The sequence below is a fragment of the Oncorhynchus nerka genome, linkage group LG26 (assembly GCF_034236695.1).
Source record: "Oncorhynchus nerka isolate Pitt River linkage group LG26, Oner_Uvic_2.0, whole genome shotgun sequence".
NCBI classification, from domain to species: domain Eukaryota; kingdom Metazoa; phylum Chordata; class Actinopteri; order Salmoniformes; family Salmonidae; genus Oncorhynchus; species Oncorhynchus nerka.
The window spans coordinates 10,233,939-10,243,293 of record NC_088421.1 but is presented as its reverse complement, the minus strand read 5'-3'; the positions used below and the strand labels follow the sequence as shown (position 1 = coordinate 10,243,293).

Genomic DNA, 9,355 nt, shown 5'->3' with positions numbered 1-9,355 from the left:
TGCATCATGTTCACTAAGAATGTGACAAATAGTTTTTTAAACTGAATTTTAATCTAAATTCAGACCCCCCCCAAAAATGACCCGCCATTTTGAGTCACAGGCTGATGATATAAAAAACAAGCTGTACAATCAGTCCTGGACTAAACAAATCCGTCACCAAGGTAGAAAGCTGTGGTTGAAGTTGTGCACCATGTTGAGAACCAAAAGCAGGTTTGCCGCCAAGCCTTCATGAAACAGGGCTGTTTTCCATAGTTAATCCCAGGTGGCTGTAATATTCATTACTACATTGATTTAATCAACAGGGGTTGCGTTCTGATTGCTTAGTCATGTTTGATACAGGCTCCAGACGCCTACAGCTCTGATTCTGGTCATTCCTGTTACACAGGGTTTTGCAACTCGCTGACCTCTCTTTCACTCCTTTTGCAAGCTGGCTCATTCTGTACATTTTGTTCTCTTTTTCTATTTTCTTCTGATTGTTCCATCTCTGTGGTTGCAGTCAGTTTTGTGTTTGTCTGGTGATGTTTGTCGGGTCACTTGACAAGCTCAACTCTTGTGAGTGGATGTGATTCTATCAACAGAAAGAAGCTGATACTGATCAAACGGCTGCAATCACTGCATTACCAAACAGAGGCTGTCCTTTTATCTCTCACCAATTGATCAGTGTGGCAATTCCTTGTCTGTGGCAACAGTGTGTAGTTATGACCTGGGTCTGTGGTAAGTCTAGTAATCCCTGTGTCTTTGGGGACGGTGCTGGCCTTGTGTGCCAGTCCAAATAGGTCAAGTCTTCTACACCCCTGACCTTTTTTAGATGACCTGACTCGACTCCATTGTTACCTGGCCTCACAGCTTTAGAAGCATTAATAGCACAATGTCCGGGGGGGATGTTCCTCAAGGAACCGTTCTAGAGATGAATAAATGAAAGGCTTGCACAAACACAGCTTAACGGTTTCCCAAAAAATGTGCTTTAGTTTTAAGCACCAAAAGACCACTGCTAATGAGCCTTGTTGTAAGCACTGCAGGAACACTTAGAGCAGTCTCTGTGCATAACTAGACAATATTATGCACCCGTTTTTAATGAATAGAACTGGGTTTGCCAGGAAGGAAGGAAACGGAGGAAGTGGGAGTGGTTTGACATGGAGGACGCCACATAAATCACATGACAACACTTTAGCTTGATTGTATCCAAGATCTTTTAAGCAGCTCTCAATGGGAACAGTAAGTATTTTAACAGCAGTGTATTGGGCTGCAATGTTTGTGTGTGTGTGTGTGTGTGTGTGTGTGTGTGTGTGTTTTCATGAGAGTTTGAAATGTCTCTGCCTTCAGGAAATGAGAAGTGAAGATCACCAAGTGCATGTTCCAAATAGGTGGGTCCACGCCACATCAACCAGGTTAAAGGACACCCCACCCACTAGTCCCTTGACTCTGTCTGGGTGTCTGTTTTTGGCTTCATGAGTGTTTGTCTGTGTGTTCAAGTGCTTGCAGATGTTTACTCTTCATCCTGTGGAGACCCTGTAGCCAGAGCAGGCTATTAGAGCAAGACCTAACAAAGTTTATTTTCAGAACCTGATGTGAGAGAGAGAGCGAGAGAGTCGATTACTGATACTGATACTGACATTTTTGCATCACAGTTCCTTGTTGACATCACAGGGTTAGAAAGGACGTGAGTCAGTGTTTGTGTTCTATGCAGATGAGAAAGAGTGCGCGCCCAGCTAGCTCATTTGGTTCCTTGGAAGTTGTGGGAATGTGTTTTGGGGGGGGGGGGGGTGTATCCCAATTGGTTCTGGGAACAAAGCCGTATGTTTCCTAAACAGTAAAACTGAATAAGTAGTAGATAAGTAATACAAGTTTTTTTTTTTAAATGCCTGTTCGGGGAACATACATTTTTAGGTTGCAGGGAGGTTCTGGGAGGTTTTATAAACACTGATAATGGAAATTATAGGTTACTTAGAGCTAGTTGAATAACTTCCTTACACCTTGACCAAACCGTCTTCGCCCGTGTGTGCGCCATTGTGCCTGACGCGTTCATGACACGCAGGCTAAAATGCCAATGAATTTGACCGGTCAAAACACGAATGAAACATTCAAGGACAGATTGCTAAGGACAGATTGCTATTGCTAGCTAATATGTCCTGGGAGAAGAAATGCATAAGGTCTTTTTTTTTTTTTTTTGCTGGATCATTGTAGAATTTTGGTCCATTTTGAGTCATCCAAAACCATGTGTTCTCTACTCTGACAGTCAACCCACTGATAAAATGGGAACCCTAGTTAGATTATTAGTGAGATTTCTCTCTTCATTCAGTTTTCTTTTTCTTCTGTGGATTTTATATGGTGTTTGGTAACCAACTTTAAGGTGCGTTACCTCCAACTAGTCTGGACCTCCAATCACCCACGTGGGTTAGTATGCTCTTAGAAACCCATGAGTAGACGGGAGAGGTGGCGTGTCTAAAATAGAGCCAAGTTCTATTTGAGCGCCTGGCTACGCAGAGACCATGTGAGCAGTTGGGATGAAACTATTCAATAACACACATGTACATTTTTTTTTGCACGCAACACAGCTGGTTTAGTCTCCATCTTAAACGTTTCAATGAATGTTTCAATAAGACTAAACACTGCTAGCTTGTTTTAGGTCAACTTTTTATTTTACACCAAGCACATAGGACACATGAAAATTAATTTCCTAAGGCTTTAATCATGCATACACATTAAAAAATATATTATGACACGGTGTCTGAAATTTGAAGCTCTGTTCTCTATCCATGCATGGAATTAGTCCACTGGGCCACCAGGTTGGAACTAGCGGTTTTTTGTTTTTTACATATACAAAGCAACATTCCCAGAAAGTTGTGGGAAGGTATGCAAAATAACCATAGCACAAACACGCCCTCATCAAGTGCTAAGAAACATGGTTCTCAGTTATATTATGTGCTTGCTGGGAGTGGCAGAGGAACGTGTGAGTGACTGACTCACCACAGCACTGATGCTGTATGTGAGTGGGTGGTCAGGTTCATTCTCTTGCACTGTGAGTGGGAGGAGGGCCAGGGTGAATACACAGCACCAGATAGGTCTGCACTCCCATCTGCGTTCAGAAATAGTCACTTCCCAACTGCTAGGCATTATTGGCTCTTGTGGCAGAGAGGCAGGAGGAAGGGAGGCTGTCTGAGAGGAGATAAAGATATGGGGGGGACCTGCTGGGTCGCAGTGGCTGAGCATTCAGAGGTGCAAATGTCTTGTTTTCACCTTTTTTCTCAACCACTTGTAAACCATTCATAGTTTATTTTTCCATAAGTTTGAACATTGTGGTCTGTGTTCTTGGTATCAGCCTTGGGTCAATTAGGGATGTGTGGTTTGCACACACATCAAAAAGGCTGTAAATGATGTCACATAACAGGCCTATCTTGTGTACATACCACTAAGCAGTTTTGTTATGCATACATTGAGAGAACACAACAAACGGAATCTCTCCCACGTTCTCTGTGGAGGCTGTGCTGAATGATATTCAAACCAGAATCAACCAACCTCTCTCCAGCCTGTCTGCTGCTCTATGGGTTCACTTACACGGGATATTGGAGGCGGACGCCAAATGGCCCGTTGTTGCGTAGCCTAGGACGTCATAATCGTAGCAAGCTCAGTGGTTTTGACAGCCAATAAAACGAGCTGAAAGCACCCTGTTCCTCGACAATCAAACCTATATATAACCAAGTGATGGTCAAGTTCGAGACTGGACAAAGTACAGCATGCCGGTGACCAATTCAAGAACATAGGCGACTTTAGAGATACTGCGAGGGACAACCTTGCCGTCGGGACATGTTTGTGGACATACATTCTTACTGGTACATTTTTTGCTATTGTCCTTTGCTCTGCAAATAAGATGAATTATTTAGTAAACTAACCGTCGGGACGTTTTCCAGTACGTAAATACAGCGCGTTCACTCGTGGATTAGGATACATTTGCATAAAGGCTAATGTATCTATTAGATGTTCATCAGTCTACTCGGTTTTTGGAACAAATTCTTATAGGTTAAGTAATTGATATTCCTGTGAAATTGCATAATATAATGCGCTACTGTACTATATTCATTGCATACATTTTTATGTAGCCTAATATTGTATGAAGATGGTTACATGACATTATTTGCCTACAGTAAGAGCTGCAGAGCGCGCTACATTTTCTGGCATTGTAGAGAATTACAACATTGAACAGTGTCCGTCTCTTGGGGTTATTTACAGGGTTTTCCTGTTCCTTAATTATCCTCCTCACTTTACAGATCCCATGCATTGGTTGATAGTGTTCTAGGAACCCTCTGTTGACAGCACGGAATATTGAAGGTCAGTACAGTATGTTCCGTTCTTCTCACTGATTCCTTGCAGCTTCAAACAGAGCATCGCATGACGTGTAGGCTAGCGTAAAAAAATATATATCTTGATTTAAGATATCAGTTTACTTTGCATGCTGTTGACTCATCATGTGTATTACTTGGTCTTATTACGTTTCAATGTTCTGCAGATGCACAGGTGCAGGACATCACAGCTGTACCACTTACATAATAATGTGACTTTACATTTTGACGTTTCAAATGGTTAAAAAAAATCTGTATTGTAGTACTCTAGTCCAGGACCAGATATGACTCGACACGACCAGTAGGGCCTTTGAAAATATCTCTTTGTTGCGTAATTTAACACACTAGCTACAACAGCAAATGTTAGAGAGCTAAATGATCTAGATATCCTTACAATGTGCAACAATGTAACTGCATTTAGTACATATAAAAATGGTTGCGTGGCAGTTTAGCACTGCAAGTGACTTGTGACACGACTCGTGATTATAAAGGACTCGGACTTGAAGACTTGTGACTTGCTCTGACTTAATGTGGTTTCAGGGGTAGAAATGTATACTAAAACATCAAGCACATGTTGGGTGGCTACCAAGCAGAAATGCAACCCACGCTGATATTGGCTAAATGATTCTTTCTCATACCACTTATAATCTTTCTATTTCAGGTCCATTGAAAAAATAAATTCTCTAAATGTTTGTATTTTGTTTGTCTTTTCCTCTTCAATCTTTACTTTTTACTCTGCTTCCATCCTCCTCCTCCTCCCTGTCCTATTAGAAACATTCTTCCCAGAACCCCTACCTTGTGTTTTCCGACCTGCCTCGTCGTGAACGAGAGACCAAAAGGTGCAAAAGAGCGGGATTTTGGTGCCACTCATCTCAGTAAGAGGTTGTGGCAAAGCCAATCATGAACTGCTTTGGCTCTCCCCCAGGCGAGGACGTTACCCCCCCACGTTCCAGACGGTCTGCAAACAACATGGCCGCCAACTCAGCAACACCCCCCTCTGACAGGCGCTTCCTCATCATCTTCGACTTTGACGAGACCATTGTGAATGAGAGTAGTGATGATGTGGTGGTGCAGGCAGCACCAGGGCAGAACCTCCCCGCCTGGCTGAAGGACACATACCGGCCGGGCCACTACAACGAGTACATGCAGCGCGTGCTAGCCTACATGGCAGAGAAGGGCGTGCCCGAGAGCGCCATCCGCTCTGTCATCGAGAAGATCCCCGCCTCTCCCGGCATGCTGGCCCTGTTCCAGTTCCTCCGCCACCGCCCTCCACAGGACTTTGAGGTGGTTCTGGTGTCTGATGCCAACACCTTCTTCATCGAGTCCTGGCTCCGCCGCGTTGGGGCCCGACAGCTCTTCGTCAAGATCTTCACCAACCCTGCCACCTTCGACAAGGATGGCCGGCTGGTGCTGCGCCCCTTCCACTCTCACAGCTGCCTGCGCTGCCCGGAGAACATGTGCAAGCAGGTGATCTTGAGGGACTATGTGATGAGGCGGACGCAGGAGCGTGGGCGGCCGTTCCAGAGGGTATTTTACGTGGGCGATGGGGCCAACGACTTCTGCCCGTCACTGATCCTGGGCCCCCGGGACACGGCGTTCGCCCGGCGGGACTACCCCATGCACCGGCTGATCACTGAGATCCACGAGGCCAGGCCAGGGGAGTTCAAGGCGGTCACTGTGCCATGGGCCAGTGGGGATGATGTGGTGGAGCGACTCAGGAAGCACGCAGAGGAGAAATAATGAATCTAGGGGGGCGGGGGGGTACACCACCTGCTCACACACACCCATGAACAAATACTCAAGAGACACACGCATACACACACCCATACACACTCATACACAAATCACATTCCCAGATCAAATACCCACAAACCCACATACTGACACACATCAATGAAAAAACACCCTACACTCAAGAATAGAGCATGCCAATTGAACAGGCCTTTGATATATTGCCTGCGACAGACAGTGTCACACTTCCGCTCAGTCCATCTGTCTTACTCTGACTCAGCCATAGAGCTACTGTAGAGATACTGTAGTCTTTCAGTCCATCTCCTCATACTCTAGGCTTAAGGTCAATGAAAGATAGCAACCCAATAAAAGCATCACCTCTGTTAATCATTACAGAGACCTATGCCTTAGTTGATACCCTACCAATCAGGCCAGTATTGAGTCAACCAAGCTTTTACAGGGATTGATCCTCTTACGCTGGATTGAGAGGGAAGAGGAACAAACATACATCATTGACTGAATAGGGGGTTCTGCAGTGATCCATTTAGGACTGATGTATTACCTGTATTCCTTTGACACTGAGCTTTATTGGTTTATTAACAGTCAAACTAGGTCAGTAGGGCAGCAGATCATGTTAGTTAGTGGCCCGTTCTCTGACTCTACCCCTCTCCAGTCCATACAATGGCATTGTCGATGCTAAATGAATGGGTGGCTATTCCAGTGTAATTATTATCTTATATTATCAATAATGAATGGTGTTGTTTACTTGTTAACAGTGCTCTTTGTGAAATAGAGAATTTATGGCTGATCAGGGAAAATGTAATGTGACAACATCGCCATCTACTGGCAGACCTACATATTGCAACTGGAGACCAGTTTTAAAGTTTGGGAAAATAAGTTCAAATGTAATGTACCATATGGCATAACTAAATATTGTCATTTTAAAACATGTATTATTTGTGTATACATGTCTGTTTTTAATATGTACCATGTACTTGTTCCACCACCAGCAGGAATATAAAGCCATGAATTTAACTTCTGAGTCTGTACTTTAATGTCCTATCCTAACACACTGTGATTGCACCCCACTATGTTATTCTCTACACATAAGTGCCACTGGAAACAGTGTTTCTTAAGGTAGCAGCACAATAGGCTTGAACACCATTTAGATACGTTTCGCACCCATGCCTATGCCACACCCCTCCCTCCCTCTCAAAACATTAGACCACGGAGGATAATTAGCTGTGAGATAGGCCAAAACCGATGTGATATAGGAATGGTCTAAATAATGTCTCCAAAGTGGGTGAAAAATAGTTCACCATGACACCAAAGAGATTCTGAATTTATTCTGTGTCATCGCTGATAAAATGCATACTTTTGGTTCGACATATTACAAGGCCTACTGAATTACAGAGGCAGATTTGTTCCTCATGCCAGTCATCTGACACCCCAGAACTATGCAACCATCAATGAACAATTGTCAATTTCCACAACAACAAATTATATTTGTGCCAACATCGCTTGAGCCCCTGAGGATTTATCCATTGGTTGTATTATAAGCAGGCCTAGCCTATCTAGAATATATCTATGACATTATACAGAATTTGAGAACAAGAACAGTCCAATGTTATTGTTAAACATAATGACTGTAACCACTTAAACTATTTACCAAGAGCATGCTATTAGAGAAAGCTAGTTTAACAACTTATATATCGTGATAATGTTTGCAATACATCTGCATTTGGCAAATATATGACTGTCGGCTCCACCTTAAAGGCCCAATGCAGCCATTTTTATATCAACGTCAAATCATTTGAGTAAAAATTAAAACCCTTCCAGTAATGATTTTCCAGTAAAATGGTCAAAAAGAAACAAAAATAGCTTTATAGCCAAAACCTATTTCTCAAGCATTAATTTAGCTAAGAATGTCCCGGAGTGGTTTTAGTGGGGCGGGCAAAACTGAAAACTAGCTGTTATTGGAAGACAAGTTTGGAACTCTCTTTGTCATTGGTCTATTAACTTATTTACTGCCTGGGAATGTCACCAGTGAAGCTGAAACTCCACCCATGCGAAAAACCTTCTGATTAGATGGTCCTGTGTAGATTGTATTTTCAACCAGCAACTATTAGGAAGAAGCATAACATTCACCATGTTTCCATCCAACCATTTCATGCAGATTAATTACTTGATATATGAAAAACTCACGACCGGCCTAATGGAAACATGAAATGCCGGTACAATTTTATAAATGCTGACAGACAATTGTTTTATTTCGACATGGTGGGAACTTTCTGTGTCAGTAAAATGATTTATGCGGGAAATGGCGGTGGAAATGCCTTTATGTACAAATATTGATATAATGACCATCAAATCGAAGTCAACTTGGAGTCACGCGAGGATATGTTGTGTGGTCCTCCCACTACGACTCAGGAAAGCTTGCAGTTTATTAGGCTACAGATTGAGCTCCCGAGTGGCGCAGCGGTCTAAGGCATAGCATCTCTGTGCTAAAGGCGTCACTACAGGCCCTGGTTCAATTTTAGGCTGAATCACAACAGGCTGGGAGTCCCATAGGGCGGCACACAATTGGCTCAGCGTCAGTCTAGGTTTAGCTGGGCTAGGCCGTCATTGTAAATAGGCATTTGTTCTTAATTGACTTGCCTAGTTAAATAAAAATAAATCAAATAAAGATGAATAAGTTATGATTAACTTCACAGGGTGGTGAACGTGCAAGGTGATGAGCTTTATGCTTCTTTACAATAAATATCAAGGGTCTTATTCTTGTGACATGATGATCGATGATGGGCTGCCGTTTTACAAATACAAATAATATCACTCTTATTATAATAATAATCTCATAATGTAGGTAGCCTACCTTCACTGTATCTGCAAGCTGTTGGCTAGAGTGCTTGTACCAAGACCATAGTGGACATATTTGCTATATAAAAAAACAGTTTTTGTGACAAAACCATCAGTAAAGTTGAAAATGCGATGGAAACCCATTTAACTTGTATTTTTCATTCGGTACATGTGAATTTAACAGCAAATTTTATTTTGATGTGCACTATGTCATCAGGCACAGCCTTTTATCCACAAAAAGTCAGTTTGGTAGAAACACATTTCTGGTGGGAAAATGTTCATATTGTTTTATGCAGATTTTAAAATATGTGCATGAAAATCTGTCTCAAATTGTTTGGAAACTAGTAGCTGCTGATCAAATCTTTTGTACTGCTAAAATAGTTTTTACAATGTTAGTTTCATTAGCTGTTGTACAATATGACACAAAATAC

At 42.6% G+C, this 9,355-nt stretch overlaps 1 protein-coding gene across 5 annotated transcripts; it reads left to right on the top strand.

Annotated features, from left to right (window-relative positions):
* The first annotated feature begins 3,645 nt into the window (after positions 1–3,645).
* LOC115110245 (probable phosphatase phospho1) lies at positions 3,646–7,103 on the top strand. Of its 5 annotated transcripts, XM_029635740.2 has the most exons (4): positions 3,648–3,830; positions 4,266–4,326; positions 5,109–5,176; positions 5,263–7,103. In XM_029635740.2, the coding sequence occupies exon 4, from the start codon at positions 5,307–5,309 to the stop codon at positions 6,075–6,077; it is 771 nt and encodes a 256-aa protein (XP_029491600.1). In that variant the 5' UTR covers positions 3,648–3,830; positions 4,266–4,326; positions 5,109–5,176; positions 5,263–5,306; the 3' UTR covers positions 6,078–7,103. The 5 variants fall into 5 exon arrangements, with proteins under 5 accessions (XP_029491598.1, XP_029491600.1, XP_029491601.1 ...); XM_029635738.2 differs by having other exon boundaries at positions 3,646–3,830; positions 5,109–7,103; XM_029635741.2 differs by lacking the exon at positions 5,109–5,176.
* Positions 7,104–9,355: the final 2,252 nt, after the last annotated feature.